The 27100-nt window shown below is 41.6% G+C and overlaps 2 protein-coding genes across 2 annotated transcripts in view; one reads left to right on the top strand and one right to left on the bottom strand.

Moving 5' to 3' along the window:
* Nucleotides 1-2953, bottom strand: part of pcdh8 (protocadherin 8) — a 274908-nt gene extending 271955 nt beyond the window's left edge. Inside the window, exon 1 of the mRNA XM_061878827.1 lies at nucleotides 2863-2953. The gene's annotated coding sequence lies outside the window, so the exon portion shown is untranslated. The remainder of the gene's footprint in view (nucleotides 1-2862) is intronic.
* si:ch211-199f5.1 (protocadherin-8) overlaps nucleotides 1-27100 on the top strand; it is a 151301-nt gene that overhangs the window by 119915 nt on the left and 4286 nt on the right. The window contains exons 2-3 of the mRNA XM_061878899.1: nucleotides 24230-26789; nucleotides 26865-27063. Of these exons, the coding sequence (XP_061734883.1) occupies nucleotides 24230-26789; nucleotides 26865-27063 (2759 nt within the window). The remainder of the gene's footprint in view (nucleotides 1-24229; nucleotides 26790-26864; nucleotides 27064-27100) is intronic.

The following is a 27100-nucleotide window of genomic DNA, read 5'->3' on the forward strand; positions in this document are numbered from 1 at the left end:
TATATAGCATAATCTACATAATCATTTGTTTTACTTACAGCGGCCACATGGGGGAAACATCTACTCCCAAGTGGGCCGGACTGCTAAAGTCATGGCATGATAACTTAAAAATAAAGACAGCTTCAGATCGTTTTCTTTGTTTGAAATAGAACGAGAATATTCTGAAAATGTACAAATCAAGTTTATTTATTTTTTTTTAAACTTAAGTGTTGCAGTTAATATTCTACCTTTGTCGTTATTATACTTTCTGTATAAATTATGTTATAATGTTCATCAAAAGGGAAAAGCGGTATAACATGGATGGATGGTTTGATGTTCAGTCAACTCATTGGTGTTAATTTTCAATCAAGATAAAAAAATAAAAAATGTTTTTTACTTACAGGGGCCACATGGGAGAAAAATGTACTCCGAAGTGGACTCCGGACCGGTAAAATCACGGCACGATAACTTAAAAATATAGACAACTTCAGATTTCTTTGTTTAAAAATAGAACTAGCACATTCAGGAAATGTACAAATCATGTTTTTTTGTTTTTTTTAACACTTAAATGTTGCGGTTAATAATTTGTCGTTATATATATATACATACATACATATATATACATACATACATACACACATATATATATACACACATATATATATATGTATACACACACACATATACATACATACATATATATATGTATATATATGTATACACACACACACATACATACATATATATATATATGTATACACACACACATACATATATACATACATACACCCATCCATTCAGTATTTACCGCTTGTCCCTTTTGGGGTCATACATAGATACACATCCATTTCTACCGCTTGTCCCTTTTGGGTTCAGATATAGATATACATCCATTTTCTACAGCTTGTCCCTTTTGGGGTCATACATAGATACACATCCATTTCTACTGCTTGTCCCTTTTGGGTTCATATATAGATAATCCATTTTCTACGGCTTGTCCCTTTTGGGGTCATATATAGATACAGATCCATTATCTACCACTTGTCCCTTTAGGGGTCATAGATCACATCCATTTTCTACCGCTTGTCCCTTTTGGGGTCATATTAGATACAGATCCATTATCTACCACTTGTCCCTTTAGGGGTCATAGATCACATCCATTTTCTACCGCCTGTCCCTTTTAGACACACACACACACAACTCCCAGGAAGGCAGGCAGACAGACTACTCGGGACATTGCGTTCAGGTAAAAACATGATTTAATTGAGACTAAAAAAAAGGTATAAACAAAAAGCGCTCACTGCGGAGGCACAACTTTGCTAAGGAAACCAAACTAACATTGAAACTTTGAACATAACGTAAACACTTACAATGACTTGAGAAGAACAGCATGAACTTTGGCATGAAAAAACGAATATGACTTACTGTGGCAAGAACAGAGCATGGACACCCAATTAAATCATGTTTTTACCTGAACGCCATGTCCCGTGTAGTCCCTCTGCCTTCCTGGGAGAACGACCACGCAGCAAGCTGCGACCCCCACTTCATGACAGAAAAGACGAGTATGACATACTGTCACGGCCAGAACAGGACTCTGAACACAGATCCATCCATCATTCCATTGTCTACCACTTATTCCCTTTGGGGTTGCTGGTGCCTATCTCAGCTACAATCCAGCGGAAGGCGGAGTACACCCTGGACAAGTCAAAACCTCACAGTCAGAACACAGATGCAGGATTTTAAGACAATACACTGGGGCAGAAAAGTATGTAGTCAGCCACTGATTGTGCAAGTTCTTTAACTTAAAATGATGACAGAAGTCTGTAATTTTCATCATAGGTACACTTCAACTGTGAGAGACAGAATGTGAAAAAATAACCCAGGAATTCACATTGTGGGAATTTTTAAGAATTTGTACATTATGGTGGAAAATAAGTATTTGGTCAACCATTCAAAGCTCTCACTGATGGGAGGTTTTGGCTCAAAATCTCACGATACATGGCCCCATTCATTCTTTCCTTAACACGGATCAATCGTCCTGTCCCCTTAGCAGAAAAACAGCCCCAAAGCATGATATTTCCACCCCCATGCTTTACAGTAGGTGTGGTGTTCTTGGGATGCAATTCAGTATTCTTCGTCCTCTAAACACAATGAGTTGAGTTTATACCAAAATGGATACATGGATGATACAGCAGAGGATTGGCAGAATGTCATGTGGTCAGATGAAACCAAAACAGAACTTTTTGGTACAAACTCAACTCATCGTGTTTGGAGGAAGAAGAATACTGAGTTGCATCCCAAGAACACCACACCTACTGTGAAGCATGGGGGTGGAAACATCATGCTTTGGGGCTGTTTTTCTGCTAAGGGGGACAGGACGATTGATCCGTGTTAAGGAAAGAATGAATGGGGCCGTGTATCGTGAGATTTTGAGCCAAAACCTCCTTCCATCAGTGAGAGCTTTGAATGGTTGACCAAATACTTATTTTCCACCATAATTTACAAATAAATTCTTTAAAATTCCTACAATGTGAATTCCTGGATTTTTTTCCACATTCTGTCTCTCACAGTTGAAGTGTACCTATGATGAAAATTACAGACCTCTGTCATCATTTTAAGTGGGAGAACTTGCACAATCGCTGGCTGACTAAATACTTTTTTGCCCCACTGTATATTTATTTGAACAAGGGAAGGGGTCCAAAATGGGAGAAACAGAACTATAAAAAAATATAAAAAACACAACTGACCTGAGCTCTAAACTAACAAAAATATCAATAACTCAAAACTTTCCATCAACAGAGGGAAAAGTGGGCTCTGAACAAAAAACTACTAAGTATAACAAAAGCCACTCCAACAGAGGTGATACTAGGAAGATATTCTTACCTGAAAAAACTTACAAATCAAAATACTTCCGTGGATCCAGAAAATAAGGTACACGAAACCGCTGGAGGTACGCACACGAGGTAACAAGACACTCTGGCACAGGACAAGAGGAGGACGAGACATTTATACACATGAGGGAGTGTGACACAGGTGGGCACAATCAGGCAATCAGGAGAGACATCAGACCAGTGAAACAGGAGGAAGGGCAAGTGATCTGAAACGAGAGGGAGCGTTAACCTTTCAAAATAAAACAGGAAATGAAAAGACAACATGACACCAGACGAAACCCAGACAAAACTTCACCCAGGTGTGACATATATACACACATATATATATATATATATATATATATATATATATATATATATATATATATATATATATATATATGTGTGTGTATATATATATATATATATATATATATATATATATATCCATCCATTTTCTACCGCTTGTCCCTTTTGGGGTCATATATATGTGTATATATATATATATATATATATATATATATATATATATATATATATATATATATATATATATGTATATATATATATATATATATATATATATATATATATATATATATATATATATATATATATATATATATATATATATATTAGGGGTGTGGGAAAAAATAGATTTGAATACGAATCGAATCGAATACGTTGTGCGATTCAGAATCGATTATGTTTTTTGTTTTTTTTAATCAATCCAACAAACCACTACACAGCAATACCATAACAATGCAATCCAATTCCAAAACCAAACCTGACCCAGCAACACTCAGAACTGCAATAAACAGAGCGATTGAGAAGACAAAAACACGACACAGAACAAACCAAAAGTAGTGAAACAAAAATGAATATTATCAACAACAGTATCAATATTAATTATAATTTCAGCATAGAAGTGATTAAAAATCCCTCATTGACATTATCATTAGACATTTATAAAAATAATAAAAAAGAACAATAGTGTGACAGTGGCTTACACTTGCATGGCATCTCATAAGCTTGACAACACACTGTGTCCAATGTTTTCACAAAGATAAAATAAGTCATATTTTTGGTTCGTTTAATAGTTAAAACAAATTTACATTATTGCAATCAGTTGATAAAACATTGTCCTTTACAATTATAAAAGCTTTTTTTTTTTTTTTAAATCTACTACTCTGCTAACATGTCAGCAGACTGGGGTAAATCCTGCTGAAATCCTATCTATTGAATGAACACAGAATCGTTTTGAATCGGAAAAATATCGTTTTTGAATCGAGAGTCGCGTTGAATCAAAGAAAATCAATATATTATCGAATTGTGACCCCAAGAATCGATATTGTACCGAATTGTGGGACACCCAAAGATTTTGCAGCCCTTATATATATATATATATGTATATATATGTAGGTGTGGGAAAAAATCACAAGACTACTTCATCTCTACAGATCTGTTTCATGAGGGGTTCCCTCAATCATCAGGAGATTTTAATGGAAGCATTCACATACAATGGCTTATATAGAGCACAGAGTGGGTGGGTACAAGCAGGCGTAGGGTGTGGTGATTGGCTCATGTGTTACCTAGGAGGTGTTTCCGCCTGTGGCGGCATGTTGAAATGATTTCACCGCGCTTGTTGAGGGATGATAGATCTGGGTGATATATAATAAACAGTTTCTCTTTTAAGCATAGGTTGCATCTTTTATTACCACTGTTGTAAGGTGTGCTGGATGCAAGAATTTGCCATGTTATTGAATATTCAACATTATTGTCTTTGAGGTTCCAAATGTGTTTGCTGAGTTCTGTAGAATTCCGCAAAGTCTGGTTTCTAAAGGAGGCGTTGTGATTACAACATGGCAAATTCTTGCATCCAGCACACCTTACAACAGTGGTAATAAAAGATGCAACCTATGCTTAAAAGAGAAACTGTTTATTATATATCATCCAGATCTATCATCTCTCAACAAGCGCAGTGAAATCATTTCAACATGCCGCCATAGACGGAAACACCTCCTAGGTAACACATGAGCCAATCACCACACCCTACGCCTGCCTGTACCCACCCACTCTGTGCTCTATATAAACCATTGTATGTGAATGCTTCCATTAAAATCTCCTGATGATTGAGGGAACCCCTCATGAAACAGATCCGTAGAGATGAAGTAGTCTTGTGATTTTTTCCCACACCTACATATTGCGCTCTACCACGGTATCGAGCACTATTCTCTGGATAATCCAATCAAGACATACATATATATATATTAGGGCTTATATATATATATATATATATATATATATATATATTTATATATATATATATATATATATATATATATATATATATATATATATATATATACGTTAGGGAAGGAAAAACACATAGATATTTCATCCCTACAGGCCTGTATCGCAGGTTTCCCTGCTCTTCAGGGGACTGTATTATATATATATATATATATATATATATATATATATATATATATATATATATATATATATATATATATATATGCATACAAGCCCAGCCCCCGGCCAAATTGTTTCAAGCCACTGCAAGTCAAAAAGTTGAGTCAACCCTGACCGAGCTGTTTCCAGTCTACATAAAGTGTGGGCAGAAATTCTTTCAAAATAAAAGGTTCACTTTTTCCAGAACAAAAACCCCCACTGTATATCGTTTAAAACACATGCGTGGAACTTCACCGTAAGTTGACAAACACATGTTACGCGGAACAAAACAAGCGATGAAATTAGTGTTGAACGAGGTGGACGTGGTCAGGGTCAGAGGTAACGTTGGTCACTGTGGAGGTGACCGTGTAAAGGCCTTTGATTGTCACCTGTTAACAGCCCACCTATTAAATTTGAAAAACTGCAGTTCTATTCATCGCTGTCCTCTCGCCGCTGCAGCATTGGACCCAAACGGCTATTGGCAACTGGCTTTTATTCAGTAAAAAATACTTGAATTAATTTCTAAGATCTATTTCCAAGATGGCGCTGCTGTAGTGGCTGCTGTAGGCAGGAGCTATGTGCTCTTGCATCAACCTTTTGTGTTTCCCTCTTGTTTTCATGTGCTATTATATTTTTTTGCATTTTGGTCCGGGACCCTTTGGGACTGTGTGACAAGGGGTGGCACTTTCGTGACCTCTGTGGTGTTTTTTTTGTGGACTTCTGGATCTGCCTCCCGGGAGCCTTTTGGCCATGGAAGTGAAGTGAATTACATTTATATAGCGCTTTTCTCAAGTGACTCAAAGCGCTTTACATAGTGACACCCAATATCTAAGTTACATTTAAACCAGTGTGGGTGGCACTGGGAGCAGGTGGGTAAAGTGTCTTGCCCAAGGACACAACGGGAGCTTTTTGGCCATGGAGATCAGCTGCTCGGTCTCTGCTACACCGGAGTCTGTTTGGATGTACTGGAAGAGATGCGGATGAGGGGACAGGGCTGCGGAACTAGCACTGAGCGCTGGGACGGAGAGGCTTCGCGGTGTTTTTTGTGGACTTCTGGATCTGCCTCCCGGGAGCCTTTTGGCCATGGAGACCAGCTGCTGGGTCTCTGCTACACCAGAGTCGGTTTGGATGTACTGGAGGAGATGCGGATGAGGGGACAGGGCTGCGGAACTAGCACTGAGCGCTGGGACGGAGAGGCTTCGCGGTGTCTTGACTGGGTGAGCAGGTGTCGGACACCTCAGTCACCTTGGACGTATCCTCGCTCATCCATGCGGACTGGACACTGGCCGATAGTGGAGTCGGCTGTCTTGGTTGCTTTGTTGGGTCTGCTCCTGTCTCTGGCCATGCTCCCTCCACCCCAGCAGACGATGGCGTGGAACACCGCAGAGGCCACCACAGTGGATATGTTTCTTTTACTTTTTGTTCATGGCTGTATGTAGAAGTGTCTGGTTGCATCAGCTGCTTTAATGTCTTTTTTGATGTTTGATGTTTCCCTCTTACACACATGTGGCTATGAGTTGTTTTTTTTCCCTTGGCCTCAGTCTGCACCCTCTCTCCGGGGCCCAGGCTAAGACCGATTTTTTTAATTTTATTTTAATCTTCTATTTTTTTCTCCCATTCCCCCTGTATCTCATCGCAGACCCGTCAGCGATCCTGTTCTGTCTCCCTGCAGGCTAAGACCGATTTTTTTAATTTTATTTTAATCTTCTATTTTTTTCTCCCATTCCCCCCTGTATCTCATCGCAGACCCGTCAGCGATCCTGTTCTGGCTCCCTGCAGGCTAAGACCGATTTTTTTAATTTTATTTTAATCTTCTATTTTTTTCTCCCATTCCCCCTGTATCTCATCGCAGACCCGTCAGCGATCCTGTTCTGTCTCCCTGTAATGTTTGTCTGATCTTGAATGGGATTGTGCTGAAAATTGTAATTTTCCTGAAGGAACTCTCCTGACGGAATAAATAAAGTACTATCTATCTATCTATCTATCTAATAAGCACGGGCGAGTGTCAGAAAAAATGTGCTTTGATAGAAATGCCTGCTTCAGTAGCTAATGTTTCTTCATTTCTATGGATGTCAGCCAAATCACATCTATTTTAATCATTTAAAGGCTTTGAAATAGGTGTATGTCCTTGGAAAAATATTTTTTCAGTTGTTTTGATGTAGATGTAATACTTATTATCAACTACAATTGTATTTGATTTATATTAATATATTTTGCATCCATGTATTTGTATTCTGTGTATTTATTTCACATATACCACCATTGTATGTTTTAACATGATTTAATATTAATATAGTTTTTTGTTTTTTTTTCATTTCATAATCACATATTTTGAGGGGTTTTTCTTGAGTGATTTCTCTGATGTCTTTTTTCTTGTCCAACGTCACAAATAATTGTGCCCCACATATTTTGCCTAGCAACAACAAACGGCCTTTAAAAAGTGAAGTTACCGTATTTTTCGGACTATAAGGCGCACTTAAAATCCTTGCATTTTCTCAAAAATCGACAGTGCGCCTAATGTAGGGAATAACTCTGGTTGTGCTTACCGACCTCGAAGCAATTCTATTTGCTACATGGTGTAACGATAAGTGTGACCGGTAGATGGCAGGCATACATAAGAGATACTATAGACTGCTATATGACGCAAGTAAACATCAAAACTTTAAATTTTCCTTTGAAAAGAAAGAAAATTACACACAGCACTCAAAAATCCGTCAACATGTTTTAGTGAAGTGAATTATATTTTTATATAGCGCTTTTCTCTAGTGACTCAAATCACTTTACATAGTGACACCCAATATCTAAGTTACATTCAAACCAGTGTGGGTGTCACTGGGAGCAGGGGGGTAAAGCGTCTTGCCCAAGGACACAACAGCAGTGACTAGGATGGTGGAAGCGGGAATCGAACCTGCAACCCTCAGGTTGCTGGCACGGCCACTCTACCAACCGAGCTATACCGACTTTGAAGCCAGTGCCTACCGTAGTCCAAGATACAAGTGTTACTATGGTGAGTGTATTGTCGAGGCAGGGTGGTCGCAGCTTACTGCGGGGTTCCTTCCCCCGGGATGCAGACGGACCACTCCGGACAAGGCATGCAGGTAAGAACCTGATTTAAGCTTCAATATAAAACACTTACCAAAAACACAAAACAAGGAGAAGGAAAAGTATGCAGATCGCACGGGAAGCTAAGGCTACCACTTAGCACAGGAAGCACAGACTAGGAGACAAGAACTACTAAGGTAACTGGTTCCGTGTAGCAAGCAATGAAGCCAGACTGAGCGTGGCGAGCAAGGTGAATATGTAGCTCTCTGATTAGCTGAGCATGCCGACCACGAACCAGAGGCAGGTGAACCCAATTAATCCCCATGGAAACAAAAACAAACCCAAAGGTGCACAAACAGGAATTAAGGGAGCCCACAACTAACAGAACATAACAAAACATGTACAAGGACCGCAAAATAGCACCCTTTAGTAGACATATTATCTGGCGTTTTGTTCCACAACATTATGCAAAACCAACCTTTCTTACCTTCTGGTGCCTGCTGATGTGTATTTGAGATCTGCATAAGTCCTGATCATTTGTGCAGCCCCGCCACCGTAGTCCGTGTCGATAAGTCGATAAGCTTCTTCTTGTTATGGGGCATTTACCCTCTGCTGTTGCCATTTCTAATATAAAGCAGCGTAACTTTCTAACTTATATCTCGCTATAAAAGCGCTAAAAACTACCGGTGTATTTAGTTTACGTCATTCAGCCACGGAACTTTATTTATTAGAGAGTTCCGGTCGGACGTGTTTTCACAAGCCACGGATGAGGAGGTGTTGCTCCGTTACTGATTGAAGTTTTTGGACTCCCTTAGTTCCTGTTTTGTGCACCTCTGGTTTTGTTTTGGTTTCTATGGGGATTAATTTGGTTCACCTGCCTTTGGTTAGTGGTCGGCACACCCACCCGCAGTAGATCAGAGAGCTATTTATTCACCTCTTTCGCCACACTCGTCCTGGCTTCTTTGTTTGCTTCATGCAACAGTTTGTAGTTCTTGTCTCCGAGTTTGTGATTCCAGTCTCGAGAAGTAACCTTTGCTTCCCACGTTTTCCTTCTGCTTGTTTTTTTTTTCAAGAATAAACCATGATCCTACCTCCAAGTCCTGTCCGGAGTGATTGGGCTGGCTTCTTTGTTTGCTTCATGCAACAGTTACGTTCGTAGTTTTTGTCTCCGAGTTTGTGCTTCCTGTCTTAAGAAGTAACCTTGGCTTCCCACGTTTTCCTTCTGCTTTTTTTTTTTTTCAAGAATAAACCATGATCCTACCTGCAAGTCCTGTCCGGAGTGATCGGGCTGGCTTCTTTGTTTGCTACATTCAACCAGTCTGTAGTCTATGGTAAGTGTTAGCCTTAGCGTCCAGTGCGATCGGCACATTTTTCCTCTGGCTCGTTTTCGGTTTTTGGTACTCGTTAGATTTCGAAAAATAAATCATGTTCCTACCTGCACGTCCTGTTCAGAGTGGTCCGTCTGCATCCCGGGGGAACATACCTTGCAGCAAGGTGCGACACACGTAACACCGGCTGAACTACTGTTATCAGTTGATTTATTAATGCCTTTCGACATATCATTACTTGACATGAAATTATTGTTCCTTTGATGACATTATGACGTATGTGATGAGTGGAGTGTTCAAAGTTAAGTTCGCTGCTAGATTGAACAAATCATTTTGTGTCACGACCTGTCTCTGCAAGCAGTTCTTGTTTTGTTTCTGTTACAGCTGTTCTAAGTTTAGTGTTTGTTTATATTGCCAGCAATACTATCCTCCCTGTTTACGTCCCCGTTGCTAGGATTGCTGAACTTTCACACCAGCCTCTGTTTGGTTAATTGGGCCGACACTGGCTACCAATCCAAACCATCTTATACCAGTCCCACCCCGCCAGTCCTTACGGGTTCATTGTTCGCTTTATGCGACTGTTCTTTTCTTCCTAGTTTCTTGCTACCCTCTACATTCTCGTCTTCGTTAAGCTAAGTTATGCGTAGGGCTTCACGTGTTCATCCAAGACCGCCTCCCAAGACCTGGGGATTGGTTGATTGGCAACACTAAATCGGCCATAGTATGTGAATGTGAGTGTGAATGTCTATCTGTGTTAGCCCTGCCATCAGCTGGCGACTTGTCCAGGGTGTACCCCGCCTTCCGCCCAAATGCAGCTAAAATGGGCCCCAGCACCCCTGGTGACCCCTAAAAGAACAAGCGGTAGGAAATGGATGGATAGGTATTTGCAATTCAAGACTCATCTTACCTGCCAGATTGGCATTTTGGGATCACGATCACATTACCATACCAAAACTCAAAAAAAATGTAATTTGTTAATCATTTTGACTCGGGGGGCCAGATTTAGAGAAAAAAAATGTGTCTGGGGGCCGGTATAACTATTTTTCGGAACACTATTACAAAACCTCACAATAATTTCTGATTGAATGCTGACAACGTTATGACAGACCGCCTTATAAAACTAAATGGATTTTTTTTTTTTTTTTAACTGAATAAGACCTCCAGAATGTACATGAAAACAAAGTGGGATTTACAATACTAACTATTGTTAGAATAATGATGTATATATTATTACACTAACTTTAGTAAGCTTAGAGTCCATTACTTTAGTTACTAGCTATTGTGCTGAAGTTAGACTTTTTCTAATCTATGCAAGGACAAAACTTCTTGTCTGAAAGGTAGCCTCAGCCACAGATGTTATCTTTGTTTTGGCCCGCTGGCAGCCAAGGACTTGAGGGACCTCGGCAGGGATGGGATGACAGTGCACAGACGAGACAGAGACTTCAAGGACCTCAACGAAAATGAGATGACAACACGCAGACGAAGTGGGGACAAGGCGAAATCACAAGGCCCCCAGCCCATTCCGTCACGTACTTTGCGTCCTGGACCTGCTGTGCATAATATATGTGACCACTCCTTTTAGAGGCGGCCTCAGTGATGTTGACTATGGAACCCTGAACAAAAAGGACGCGGGAGCTGAACCATAGAGCGTAGGGCGAGACTGTGACAAAGTGTTCAGCTCCAGCGTTCTCCTCATGAGCTAAATTTGACTCTGTCTCTGCTTGGTTCTTTGCTTCTTGTCTGATTAATAGATGTCATCAGTGTTTAAACCTGACCACTATGAACGATAAAACACTGAATATTGACAACATATGAACGTCACACACGATCGACACATTTTACAATCAAGCGAAACGTAACAAAAATGCAACTAACAGCGAAATATGATCACAAAGGGTAAACAAAACAAAAAAAACACCTACAATCTGATATATCACTAAGCTGTAGAACTTGGTTGTAAAAATCTCCTTCCGCGTCTGTCCTAGACACCCAGGCTGGCCGCTATGGAAACACTCTGTGGAAACGCTTCCACACCCACACTGCTTGGTGCCTCGTCCGAGCTGACGTGACGTACATTAGCATAGTTAACTAATTATTTTACCATAATAACTAGTATATCATTCAAAAGCGCAGAATCCAACCATTTAAATCATGGGTGTCAAACTCTGGGCCGCGGGCCAAATCTGGCCCACCGTGTAATTTCACGTGGCCCTTGAGGCAATATCAATTTAGCATTAGAGCTGGCCCGCGGGTGTTATACAGCGTCGGTGCCGCTGTAACACCGCATTCACCGCTAATACTCATACTTGCCAACCCTCCTAATTTTCCCGGTAGACTCCCGAAGTTCAGTGCCCCTCCCAAAAATCTCCAGGGGCAACCATTCGCCCGAATTTCTACCGATTTCCACCTGGACAACTATATTGGGGGCGTGCATTTAAGGCATCACATAATATTTGTGCATTTTACACACACACACACACACACACACACACACACACACACACACACACACACACACACACACACACACACACACGCACAAGTGAATGCAAGGCATACCTGGTCAACAGCCATACAGGTCACACTGAGGGTGAACGTATAAACAACTTTAACACTGTTACAAATATGCGCCACACTGCGAACCCACACCAAACAAGAATGACAAACACATTTCGGGTGAACATCCGCACCGTAACACAAAAGAACAAATACCCAGGACCCCTTGCAGCACTAACTCTTCCGGGAAACTTCCGGCAAACTGACCAATAATTTGCGTTTTATTCATGCATTTCCTCTTGCTACTTCAAGGCTTGAATGTTTGGTTCATTCATTATTATTTTATTTTCAAATGTATTATTAGCCTGTGGAATTTTTTTTATATTTACCTCAGAAGATTGCAAATGGAAAAAAAGGCATAACATTTTTATTAAAATTTTCTTTGATATGCCATTGATATTTTTTTAATTATTATTATTATTATTTGAAACTGGATTTTGCATGTCCCTAAAGTTATATAAGCCTTGCTTGTTCAATATTTAATGCAAAACTTGTTTGGGTCCCTATTAAAAGGTTAATTTGTTCAACTTTGGCCCGCGTCTTTGTTCCGTTTAAAATTTTGGCCCACTCTGTATTTGAGTTTGACACCCCTGCTTTAAATACTTTGTAAAGTTCAGGACTTACGGTCATTTGAAAACATCACTGCACATCATAAAGGCAGCTACAGTTTCCATCTTAAAGATCTAAAAAAAAAGTATTTGGGAATGTCCGGCGGGCTGGATTGAAAAGGGCCACATTCGGCCCCAGGGGCCTTATTTTGCCTAGGTGTAGTTAGCCTTCTAGACATCCTTAATTTGATTCAAGTAACATTCACAGTTATATTCATTTTATATTAACAATTATAACAGTGTTTTTTTTTATACTTTACATATTTAGATGACAGACGGAAAATCTTCAAACGCTACCAAAGCCTCGGGGCCACCCGATACTGGGGGCCCCGGCGGAGGCGTCAACGTTTGGGGGTGAGTGTTGTCTCAGGGCCCCAAGCACAGACCGGCGTTTGGGCTTTTTTAAATTTGAGGATGTTTTTTTTTCTGCCACATTAATTATGTATGGTAATGCATTTTAGAAAGGGTGTCATAAATGTTGATATAAAATTAATACACGCGTGGAAGTTCAATAATAAGGTTTCTCCGACACCCTCAATCAAAAATACGAACCGGTTCGTTCCAACTGGTTAGCTGCAAACCCGGCATAGAACACTTGACCCAACACACACGTCCTGACGTCATCGGAGCTTTTGGAACAAGGATGAGGTGATAGAAGAAAGGTTAAAATATAATAAATATAAACCTGTGGTAGCATAAGAGAAAGTTATGTTAATACCGTATTTTCCTGACCATAGGGTGCACCGGATTTTAAGGCGCACTGCAGATGAATCGTCTATTTTTTATCTTTTTTTCATATAAAAAGCGCACCAGATTATAGGGCGCATTAAAGGAGTCATATTATCATTATATTTTTGTCTAAATGTAAAACACTTCCTTGTGGTCTACATAACATGTAATGGTGGTACTTTGGTCTAAAATGTTGCATAGATGATGTTTTACAGATCATCTTCAAGCCGCTTTCTGACAGTCGCTTACGGATACGGCGTTTTGTGGGCGGTCTTATTTACGTGGCTGACGTTTCTCAGCATCTTATCCCCGTCGTCTTTTTTGCAGCGGTGTAGCGTGCAAGGACGGGGGTGGAAGAAGTTTCAAAAGATGGAGCTAACTGTTTTAATGACATTCAGACTTTACTTCAATCAATAACAGAGCAGCATCTCCACATCCGCCGGAAATGTGTCCCGTGAAAAACTGTCCGACCGGAACTCTCTGATTGATACTTTTATTAGTAGATTGCACAGTACAGTACATATTCCGTACAATTGACCACTAAATGGTAACACCCGAATACGTTTTTCAACTTGTTTAAGTCGGTGTCCACGTTAATCAATTCATGGTAAACCACAGATAACCACAGTTGCTTGGGTCACTACACAGGTATGTTTTAGTGCTTTCATGGCGAGTTTCCTGACAGATATGAGTAAGAACTTTATACTAATTTTTATTATAAATGGCAACAGAGGAGGATGAATGTCACATAACAAGAAGATAGAGACGAAGAAGAAGCTTATCGACCACGGCGTCGACAAGGACTACAAAGGCGGAGGCACGCAATTTTTCAGGATTTATGCAGATCCCAAATACAGATCAGCAGGTACCAGATGGTAAGAAAAGTTGCTTTTGCACAATGTTGTGAAACAAAACGCCAGATAATATGTATTACTTTATTCACACACCATAATAATACTCCTATTTTTAATGCGACAACTATTCATCAAGCGGAGTGGCTTCATAGCTTACCAAAGTCGTTGTTATGATCCCCTGCAAGGATCAGATTCTGTTTACGTTGTCTAAGTCACTTGTGTTTTCAACACCTCTTGATTTTGTTTGTCTCAGTTGCCATGACGGCAAATTACATTCACCTGCCTCTGGTTGGTTTTCGGGACGCGCACCTGTTGCTCGGGCAGTAATCAGAGGGCTATTTAGTCCTTGCCCTGGCCTCACTCGGTCCGGCTTCCTAGTTTGTTTTCGTACAACAAGTGACGACGTCTGTTTCCTGCTCGCTACCTGCTAGCTTCCACGCTAGTCTCTTTTATCTTCTAGCTCCCATGCTAGCTCTTTTAGTTTTTTGCCTTAAGTGCTATGAGCACATTTTTCTTTGTTAAAGCCTGATTTATTTCTAAATAAATAATTTGTTCCTACCTTCACGCTGTGTCCGAAGCCCGTTTGCATTCCTGGGGGAACGAACTCCGCACCACGATATGACCCGGTCGTTACAGTCGTACTAAAACATTTTGATAAGATTTTTGAGTGCAGAGTGTAATGTTCTATATTTTCAATGGAACATATAAAATGTTGGTGTTGTTTACTTGCGTCCTATCACCATCATTTTGCAGCCTACACATGCCTCTTATGTTTGACTGCCATCTACTGGTAACACTTATCTTTACACCATGTACCAAAAAATATAGCTTCCAGTTCGGTAAGCAAAACTAGAATTATTCCTTACATTAGGCGCACCGGGTTATAAGGCGCACTGTCGAGTTTTGAGGAAAAAAAATAATAATTAAGTGCGCCTTATAGTTCGGAAAATATGGTAAGTTTCACTTTTGCATCTCGTTGCACATATTTGTGGTGCTTTCAAATAGACTTCAATAAAATTAGAAACAGAGGTGTTACTTGATTTTAAAAGGGGGAGGCTCAACTCCGAGGAAATGCACTGATACTATTGTAATTGTAATAATAATGATGTGTTGATATAATTAGTACTATCCACTGATGATAATAATAATATCAGTGTCAGTGAGTTCCAGGGGCCACTTTCAACCATTTTGTCCGTTAAAGAAACAAAGTTCAGTTCAATGTACAAACCCCGTTTCCATATGAGTTGGGAAATTGTGTTAGATGTAAATATAAACGGAATACAATAATTTGCAAATCCTTTTCAACCCATATTCAGTTGAATGCACTACAAAGACAAGATATTTGATGTTCAAACTAATAAACTTTTTTTTTTTTGCAAATAATAATCAAATTATAATTTCACTGCTGCAACACGTGCCAAAGTAGTTGGGAAAGGGCATGTTCACCACCGTGTTACATCACCTTTTCTTTTAACAAGACTCAATAAATGTTTGGGAACTTAGGAAACTAAGTGTTGAAGCTTTGAAAGTGGAATTCTTTGCCATTCTTATTTTATGTAGAGCTTCAGTCCTTCAACAGTCCGGGGTCTCCGCTGTCGTATTCTAAGCTTCATAATGCGCCACACATTCTCGATGGGAGACAGGTCTGGACTGCAGGTGGGCCAGAAAAGTACCCGCACTCTTTTACTACGAAACCACGCTGTTGTAACACGTGGCTTGGCATTGTCTTGCTGAAATAAGCAGGGGCGTCCATAATAACGTCGCTTGGATGACAACATATTTTGCTCCAAAACCTGGAGCAAATGGTGCAAATGGTGCCTTCACAGATGTGTAAGTTACCCATGCCTTGGGCACTAATACACCCCCATACCATCACAGATGCTGGCTTTTCAACTTTGCATCTATAACAATCCGGAAGGTTATTTTCCTCTTTGTTCCAGAGGACACCACATCCACAGTTTCCAAATATAATTTGAAATGTGGACTTGTCGGACCACAAAACACTTTTCCACTTTGCATCAGTCCATCTTAGATGAGCTCGGGCCCAGCGAAGGCCAGCGGCGTTCCTTGGTGTTGTTGATAAATGGGTTTTGCTTTGCATAGCAGAGTATTAACTTCCACTTACAGATGTAGCGACCAACTGTAGTTACTGACAGTGGGTTTATAAAGTGTTCCTGAGCCCATGGGGTGATATCCTTTACACACTAATGTCGGTTTTTGATGCAGTACCGCCTAAAGGAATCAAAAGTCCGTAATATCATCGCTTACGTGCAGCGATTTCTCCAGATTCTCTGAACCTTTTGATGATTTTACGGACCGTAGATGGTAAAATCCCTAAATTCTTTGCAATAGCTCGTTGAGAAATGTTGTTCTAAAACTGTTTGACAATTTGCTTACAAATTGGTGACCCTCACCCCATCCTGGTTTGTGAATTACTTAGCATTTCATGCAAGCTGTTTTTATACCCAATCATGGCACACACCTGTTCCCAATTAGCCTGCACACCTGTGGGATGTTCCAAATAAGTGTTGGATGAGAATTCCTCAACTTTATCAGTATTTATTGCCACCTTTCCCAACTTCTTTGTCACGTGTTGCTGGCATCAAATTCTAAAGTTAATGATTATTTGCCAAAAAAAAAAAAAGTTGATCAGTTTGAACATCAAATATGTTGTCTTTGTAGCATATTCAACTGAATATGGGTTGAAAATGATTCGCAAATCATTGTATTCCGTTTATATTTACATCTAACACAATTTCCCAACTCATATGGAAACGGGGTTCGTAGGTCTATAAATATGAGCTAAATTATCTGAACACGTCTATCTCTTAGCTTCTAGTTATCAGTAACAATTAACAGTAAATATCTAAATTGGCCCTAGTGTGTGAATGTTGTCTGTCTATCTGTGTTGGCCCTGCAATTAGGTGGCGACTTGTCCAGGGTGTACCCCGCCTTCCCCCCGATTGTAGGTGAGATAGGCGCCAGCGCTCCCCGCAACCCCAAAAGGGAATAAAAGGTAGAAAATGGATGGATGGATGTAATTCTGCCCTAAATTAAACATTTTCAACTATAAAAAATAACTAAATTGTATAAATATATCAATGCTACAATAGTATTGACCACTAGACAAGACCAAAACAATCAGCTGGCGCTGTAAATTATCTTGGCCACTGATTGGATCAGCCTCAGGAAGCATTACTAACGTTGGCATATTAACTTTTAGGCTAATTTTACATGAATACGTTTTATAGTTAAATAATTGACACATTCTAACATTAGCCTTGAACTTCAGCTCGTGCATTATTTCTACCGAAATTGCGTATTCTAGGTTTTTGTTTTTGTGTGTGTGTGTCGTGTTCAAATCCGGTATTTTTTTTTCATTTTTACTTTAGAATGTGCGGCAGAGTAATAAAAAAACAAGCTCCAAATGGCCCCTAAGCCGCACTTTGGACACACCAGGGCAGATATGTACTTTACACTCCGAAATAAAGGAAAACTTGATATATAATTATATTTAAGTGGATATAAATGAATATTTAAAATCATATTGAAGGGAATAAGCGGTAGGAAATGGATGGATAGATGGATATTGAGGCCTTTTTTTTTTTTTTTTTACACAAAACCAAATAAATATCCATTATTATTAACCAACTAAATCAGAGGTGTTACTCCAATTTCAAATCTGGGGCCACATGGGAGAATAATCTACTCCCAAGTGGGCCGGACTAGGTAAAATCACAGCACGATAACTTAAAAATAAAGACTTCAGATTGTTTTCTTTGTTTAAAACAGAAAAACACATTCTGTACGAATCATACTGTTGTTGTTTTTTTAACACTTACATGTTGTGGTTAATCATTTATTTGCCGTTATTTGTATTTTCTGAATAAATGAAATAATGTTCATCAGTCGACTCCTTGGTCTTCATTTTCAATCAATCAAGATAAAAAACATATCAAAGTCCAATGACAGGATGTTATTTATGTAGTTTGATCATTTTCCTCATGTGGTTTATTTTGTCCATACGTAGCATCATCTACAAAGATACAAAGAATTGATATTGTGACATCTAGTGGACACATTTAGAACAGCGGTTTCTTTCATTAAAAAAAAATCAAAATGATTTTTATACTCATCAAACTTATCCTGCGGGCCGGATAAAACATTTGACACCCCTGAAATAAATGATCTGGATACGTTAATCCCATTTTTTAAAAAGTCCAAAACCTAATTAAGTGTTTTAAAAAACTAAACGACTCACCCCTCTACTTTGATATAACAACAGTAAATCACCCGGTCTGCCACTTAGTTTTAAAATAAACAATTTATAACATTTATAGCTATAAAGCCCTACTATTAATTTGCCCTCTGCTGGATGGAGCTGGGAAGTGCACCACATGAACTGACGTCATCATTGATGCTGGTGGTGGATTGCTATGATTGGCTGTGATGCCTCCTCGGTTTATTCTTTTATTGGTCTCAGCTTCACCTACACTAGGGGTCGGCAACCCAAAATGTTGAAAGAGCCATATTGGACCAAAAATACGAAAACAAATCCGTCTGGAGCCGCAAAAAAATAAAAGCCATATTACATACAGATAGTGTGTCGTGAGATATAAATTGAATTAAGAGGACTTAAAGGAAACTAAATGAGCTCAAATATAGCTACAAATGAGGCAAAATGATGCAATATGTACAAAAAGCTAGCCTAAATAGCATGTTAGCATCGATTAGCTTGCAGTCATACATGGACCAAATATGTCTGATAAGCACACTCCACACAAAACTCACCTTTGTGCATTCACGCACAACGTTTAAAGTTTGGTGGACGAAATGAGACCGAAAAAGAAGTGGCATAAAACACGTCCTAGTAAGTCGGAGAAAGTCGTACATGTAAACAAACTACGGTGAGTTCAGGGACCGCTAAAATTAGCAGGACAAAACGGCGCTCGCCAAATACTCAAAATGGTGAAGCATGTTTAATAAAAACAGTGTGCTTTATACAATTAGTGAGGTTTGTGTCATGTTTGTCCTCCTGCAGAAACCATATTAAAACAGAAAATGTATTGTTTTTCTTCATTTTTTTTCCATTTTTCATACATTTTTGAAAAAGCTCCAGAGAGCCACTAGGGCGGCGCTAAAGAACCGCATGCTCATGGGTTGCCGACCCTTGACCTACACAATATAGTTAGAAAAAATAAATAAATAAATAAGTAGAGGGGGAAAAAGTGTTTTGCTGAGCCCATAAAGGCGAGAAAAAAATAGAGTATGCAAATTCGGGATACATTTTGGGAGAAATTGCAAATTATATATTTTTTTTTGTTTTTCTGTGTGTGTGTGTGTGTGTAATGTTCTAATCCGGTATGCGTTTATTTTGACTTTAGAATGTGCGACGGACCAATAAAAAGACAAGCTGCCGGCCCTAAATGGCCCCTAAACCGCACTTTGAACACCCCAGGGCGTATATCTACTTTACACTCCAAAGTAAAGGAAAACTTGATATATAATTATATTTAAGTGAATAAAAATGAATATTTACAATCATAATCGGGCCAAAAAATGATCCATTATTAATATTAACTAAATAACGCCTCGGGATCCCCCGGGAGGAGCTGGACGAAAAGACTGGGGTGAGGGAAGTCTGGGGATTCTTTACTTAGGCTGCTGCCCCCGCGACCCGACCTCGGAGAAGATGGATTGATGCCTGTATTAATTTGCCCTCTGCTGGATGGAGCTGGGAAGTGCACCACATGAACTGACGTCATCATTGATGCTGGTGGTGGATTGCTATGATCGGCTGTGATGCCTCCTCGGTTTATTCTCTTATTTGCCTCCACTTCACCTCCACATTATAGTTAGAAAAAAATTATAAGTAGGGAAAAAAGAAGTGTTTTGCGTGTGTGTGGTGTTCTAATCCGGTATGCGTTTATTCTGTCTTTAGAATGTGCGACGGGTCAATAAAAAACAAGCTGCCGGCCCTAAATGGCCCTTAGTCCGCACTTTGAACACCCCAGGGCTGATATCTACTTTACACTCCAAAGTAAAGGAAAACTTGATATTTAATTATATTTAAGTGAATAAATATGAATATTTAAAATCATATTCAGGCCAAAAAACGTATCAATTATTGGACGAAGTGGCTGGGGAGAAGGAAGTCTGGGGATTCTCTGCTTAGGCTGCTGCCCCCGCGACCCGACCTCGTAGAAGATGGATGGATGATCGACAATAAACGATTTATCAGACAAAGGTATGCTCATTTTTTAGCCGTAAATCCCTGCTCTGTTTTAATTTGCCCTCTGCTGGATGGAGCTGGGAAGTGCACCACACGAAATGACGTCATTGATGCTGGTGGTGGATTGCTATGATCGGCTGTGATGCCTCCTCGGTTTATTCTTTTATTTGCCTCCGCTTCACCTCCACATTATAGTTAGAAAAAAACAAAAAGAGATGCACTGATAATATAATCGTACTAATAATAATGTGTGGATATAATTAGTACTATCCACTGATGATAATAATAAGTATGTGTATAAGCAAATATAGGGGTGTCCAAACTTTTTCCAGGGAGGAAAAAATTCATAAAAATACATAAAAATTGAACTTTCAATGATTCCGTACATTAAAGATACCAAAGTCGATCTATCTAAATTATCTGAACACATCTACATTTTAGCTTCTGCTTATCAGTATCAAATTACATTAACCTTCCTCTTGTGTTAGCTTTCTGTTACCATCTCTTATGTTAACGGGTCGGTTTTGACCCATGTCTTAAATCAGCTGTAAAATACATTAAAAACAATGATCTATCATCCAATTTGTTCCTCATCTCTTGGTTACCTCGTTAGGCTTCCTTATCCTTGAAAATATTGGTTTTAATATTTTTGGTTTGGGCAATTGGGCCTTTTTTTGTCAGTATACCCCTCGATTTCAATTTTTAAAAATGGTAAAACGAACCTCAAAAGAATCATATAAATAAAAAAAAGGTTGTTGTGTTACCTAACTATTACTAAGGGGTATTAGAACACATCTCTTAAATAAATGTGTTTTGTTTATTTTTTCATTTTAAGAATTTTAACTATAGTAACATCTATGGTGTTACGGGTCAATTTCGACCCATATATATTTACTTCAAGAAAAAGGCTAAAAGGTATTTTTTTCAGCAACAGAAATCCAACATCAAACAAACAACAACCAATCAAGCAAATGAAACCAAGAGAAATAGATTACTAGTTCCAAAACTAATAAAAAAACAAAATCAGAGTGGCAAAAAGTGACACTTTTAGTGTCCGTCTTTTGTTTGTTTTTGTACAGGATAACAAGGTAAAATGAGAATCCACTAAAGCTCACATGATTGGGAGAGGAGCTGGCTGTCAGTGTGTTCAGTTTTGGCTCTTATCTTTGCTTTATCATCTTATTTTTATAACTGGGTCGAAACCGACCCTAACAACACCATCCATCCATCCATCCATTTTCTACCGCTTATTCCCTTTCGGGGTCGCGGGGGGCAAGGGCATAATTTCTACCAGAGCATTTTATAATTTGGTGAAAAAAATTAAAATGTTTTATTTTGTTGACAAAGAGGTTCCTGACAAAGTCAAAAAGCTTTGATGCAAAAAAAATAAATGTATGTGGTGTTTTTATGCATTTAAAAACTAAAACGGGTCGGTGCCGACCCTAACACAAGACGAAGGTTAAATACCAATCAATTAATCAATCAGTCAATCTTTATTTATATAGCCCTAAATCACAAGTGTCTCAAAGGGTGTGCCAAACCACAACGACATCCTCGGTAGAGCCCACATAAGGGCAAGGAAAAACTCACACCCATAGGGACGTCGGTGACAGTGACAATGATGACTATGAGAAAACTTGGAGAGGACCGCATATGTGGGCAACCCCCCCTAGGGGACCGAAAGCAATGGATGTCGAGCGTGTCTAACATGATACAGTGAAAAGTCCAATCCATAGTGGATCCAACATAACGGTGAGAGTCCAGTCCAAAGTGGATCCAATATAGTAGCGAGTAAACAATAGTAAACATACTGTATCCTGCGGGCCGTACGTTTGCCACCCCTGAAATAAATGATCTAGATACGTCAATCCTGTTTTTTCAAAGTCCAAAACCTAATTAAGTGTTTTAAAAAAGCTGCACCACTCACCCCTTCAACTTTGATATTTGATAAACCAACAGTAAATCACTCTGTCTGCAACTTAATTTTAAAGCAAACAATTTATAAGACTTAGACTTGCTTTTTATTGTCATTCAAATTTGAACTTTACAGGTTGATATATATATATATATATATATATATATATATATATATATATATATATATATATATATATATATATATATATCAACCTGTAAAGACTTCCCTCTCCCCAGCCACTTCGTCCAATAATTGATATATATATATATATATATATATATATATATATCAATTATTGGACGAAGTGGCTGGGGAGAGGGAAGTCTGGGGGATTCTCTGCTTAGGCTGCTGCCCCCGCGACCCGACCTCAGAGAAGATGGATGGATGGAAGGACAATAAACGATTTATCAGACAAAGGTATGCTCATTTTTTAGCCGTAAATCCCTGCTCTGTATTAATTTTCCCTCTGCTGGATGGAGCCGGGTAGTGCACCACACGAACTGACGTCATTGATGCTGGTGGTGGATTGCTATGATCGGCTGTGATGCCTCCTCAGTTTATTGCTTTATTTGCTTCAGCTTCGCCTACACGTTATAGTTAGAAAAAAAAAAAACAATAAGTAGACAAAAAAAAAGTGATACTTGCTTAACTCCGAAAAGATGCACTGAAAATAATATTGAATTATATTTATATAGCGCTTTTTCTCTAGTGACTCAAAGCGCTTTACATAGTGAAACCCAATATCTAAGTTACATTTAAACCAGAGTGGGTGGCACTGGGAGCAGGTGGGTAAAGTGTCTTGCCCAAGGACACAACGGCAGTGACTAGGATGGCAGAAGCGGGGATCGAACCTGCAACCCCCAAGTTGCTGGCACGGCCACTCTACCAACCGAGCTATACCGCCCCCTATTAATAATAATACATATATATTAATAAATAAATAGATAAATATATTGCACTTTTCCACATGCGTCCACGTTTATGGATGTATGTTATATTGTCTTTTTCATTCCAGCGAGTTAATCCATTTTGTGGGGAGTTGAGGGGATCATTTAATTATGATGCGTTCAAGAGTCTTACGGCCTGAGGGTGTACCCCACCTTCCGCCTGGACGCAGCGGAACCTCTTTCTAGAGTCGACAAAGACAAAATTATTCTCTTTTTTTTTTTTTTTTTTTGCCATATACTGCTGTTGTGTCCTTGGGCAAGACACTTTACTCACCTGCTTCCAGTGCCACCCACCACTGGTTTAAATGTAACTTAGATATTGGGTTTCACTATGTAAATCGCTTTGAGTCACTAGAGAAAAAGCGCTATATAAATATAATTCACAATAAATCCCTGCCCTGTACTAATTTGCCCTTTGCTGGATGGAGCCGGGTAGTGCACCACACGAACTGACGTCATTGATGCTGGTTTGCTATGATCGGTTGTGATGCCTCTTCTGTTTGTTCTTTTATTTGCTTCAGCTTCGCCTACACGTTATTGTTAGCAGAAAAAAAAAAAAAACATTAAGTAGAGAGGGAAAAAAAAAAAAAAAAAAGTCCATAAAGAGTCGGCGCATCTTTCATGCGCAGCACCACGTGTGCCGCGTTCATATATGTATTTATATATTTATATGCTTCTGGAGGCGGGGATTGGCCACACTTGGTCTTATTAGCGAGCGACGAGCGCTCCGGAGCCCGCCAGTGCGGAATTTGGAGGTGTTTGTCGGCTGCTGCGCGTGCGTAAAAGCGCAAAGTAACTTCCCCAGTGCGCGGCGTTGTCTCTTCCCCCCTTTCCTCCATTTGGATTCTATCAGGATGATATTCATCACTTATTGCCACTGCTGGATATTTACGCTCCTCGCCCTCCATGCCCTTTTACGCGCCTCCCTGGCCCGCAGCGAGGGGAATACGATCCGGTACCAGTGCGACGAGGAGGCGGCGGCGGGCACCGGGATAGGCAACCTGGCCAAGGACATGTCCTTGAGCGCGCCTCACTCCTCCAGGACCAGTTTCAGGATGATGAGGCAGTTTAACGACTCCTTCATCCGGGTGCGGGAGAGCGACGGGCAGCTGAGCGTCGGCGAGCGGATGGACCGGGAGAGGATGTGCCGACACTCCCCGCAGTGTCTCGTCGCCTTCGACGTGGTCAGCTTCTCCAAAGAGCGCTACAAGCTGATCCACGTCGAGGTGGAGATCAAAGACGTCAACGACAACTCCCCGGAGTTCCCCAGCGCCGAGTCCGTGGTGGAGATCTCGGAGAACGCGGCCCCGGGCTCCCGCGTCCCCCTGGACCCGGCCGTGGACTTGGACGTGGGTTCCAACTACATCCAAAGCTACCAGATCTCCGTCAACAGCCACTTCACTATTGACGTGCTCCTGAGAGCGGATGGGGTTAAATATGCGGAGTTGGTGCTGATGAAGGAGCTGGATAGGGAGACCCAGGCGTCCTACACCTTGGACCTGGTCGCCACGGACGGAGGCAACCCAACCAGGTCCGGGTCCACAAAGATAACGGTCAGAGTGACGGACTTTAACGACAACAGTCCGGTGTTTGACCAGAATAGCTTCTCGGTGAACCTGCCGGAGGATGCTCCTGTAGGGACTGTGATCCTGGACCTGAACGCGGAGGACGCGGACGAGGGGCAGAACGGCGAGGTGGTCTACGGGTTCGGGAAACAGGTCTCGCATGTGATCAGGGAGCTTTTCCACGTGGACAACAGATCGGGACGTTTGACGCTGCGGAGCCCGGTGGACTTTGAGGACAAGCGTACCTACGAGCTGGACGTCCAGGCGACCGACTTGGGACCCAACCCGACCCCGTCGGTGTGCAAGATCGTCATCCACGTCACGGACGTCAACGACAACGCGCCGGGCATCAGCATCACCCCGATGACCTCCATCACCACGGGCACGGCGCACATCAGCGAGGCGGCGGAGAAGGACAGCCTGGTGGCGCTGGTCACCACCTCGGACCGGGACGCCGGGGTGAACGGCCAGGTCCACTGCACCCTCTACGGCCACGACCACTTCAAACTGCGGCAGGCGTACGAGGACAGCTACATGGTGGTGACGGCCGCCCCTTTGGACCGGGAGAGGATCAGCGAGTACAACCTCACCGTCATGGCGGAGGACTTCGGCTCCCCGCCCCTCAGGAAGATCACCCAGTACACCATCCGAATCAGCGACGAGAACGACAACGCCCCGCGTTTCACCAAGCCCGTCTACGAAGTGTCCGTGGCGGAGAACAACGCCCCCGGCGCCTACCTGGCCACCGTGGAGGCCACCGACGCCGATCTGGGCAACAACGGCAAGATCACCTACAGGCTTGTGGACAGCCTCGTCATGGGTTCGCCCGTCAACACCTTCGTCTCGCTCAATTCCGTGTCGGGGTCCATCTACGCCTTGAGGAGCTTCAACTACGAGGTCATGAAGCAGCTGGACGTCCACGTGCAGGCCGGCGACGGCGGTTCGCCGCAGCTGCAGAGCACGGCGGTCGTCCGCTTGAAAGTGGCGGATCAGAACGATAACGAGCCCTCAATAATCGAGCCGCCGCTCTACAAGGGCTCCGCCGACGTCTTCCTGCCTAAAGACGCGCCGCCGGGTTTCGTGGTCACGCACATCAAGGCTACGGACGCTGACGAGGGCCTCAACGCTCATTTGTCCTATAAGATCACGGAGGGGGCGCAGCTGGGGTTCTCCGTGGACAAAGACACGGGGAAGGTGCACGTGAGCCGACAGCTGACCTATGACCTCACCGACAGCGTCAAAGCCGTGGTGTCGGTGAGCGACGGCGGCTCCCCGTCCTTGACCTCCACCGCCATCATCCACTTCAACTTCATCGAGGGCACGGCGCCCAGCCCGCCCTCCTCGGCCCACGACGAGTACCTCTTCGAGTGGGACACCTCGGTGGCCATTATCGTCGTGCTGGCGGGGAGCTGCTCCCTCCTGCTGCTCGCCATCGTTCTCATCACCACCATTTGCAGCCGCCGCAGGAAGGAGGCGAGGGAAAGCTACGACGAGCGGGAGGAGGCGCCCAAGAAAACGGAGAGCGCCGAAGGCGCCCGCATGGACTCCATGGTCGGCAGCCACATGGTGAAAGCATTCGAGCCGCACCCTTTCCCGGAGCAGCCGCCGCTCGCCGCCGGGAACGCGGGGGAGATGAGTTGTGAGGACGGGTGTCAGGCGGCGGGCGTCTTTGAGCCCGCCAACAGGGTCATGGAGGGTAAACTAAAGGTAAGCAATAAGTGACGGGGCGGGGCTTTTTTTTGGTGGGTCATGTTGTAAAATGTCTTTTTTTGGGATTTTCAGGGCTACTCCACGTTACCCGGATACGGGAAGGAAGCCTTGAGACCGATAACCATCTGGAAGGGCAATTCCTTCACAACCATCTCGGCGAGGGACCCACACATCAGCGGCAAGGACAGCGGCAAAGGAGACAGCGACTTCAACGACAGCGACTCCGACATCAGCGGGGACGTGCACAAAAAAGACTCGCCGCCCACCAACGGTGAGACGCGTACAGCATATCAGAGTTGTCCATCTGG

This window comes from Nerophis ophidion, linkage group LG19 (genome assembly GCF_033978795.1).
Source record: "Nerophis ophidion isolate RoL-2023_Sa linkage group LG19, RoL_Noph_v1.0, whole genome shotgun sequence".
Taxonomy (NCBI): domain Eukaryota; kingdom Metazoa; phylum Chordata; class Actinopteri; order Syngnathiformes; family Syngnathidae; genus Nerophis; species Nerophis ophidion.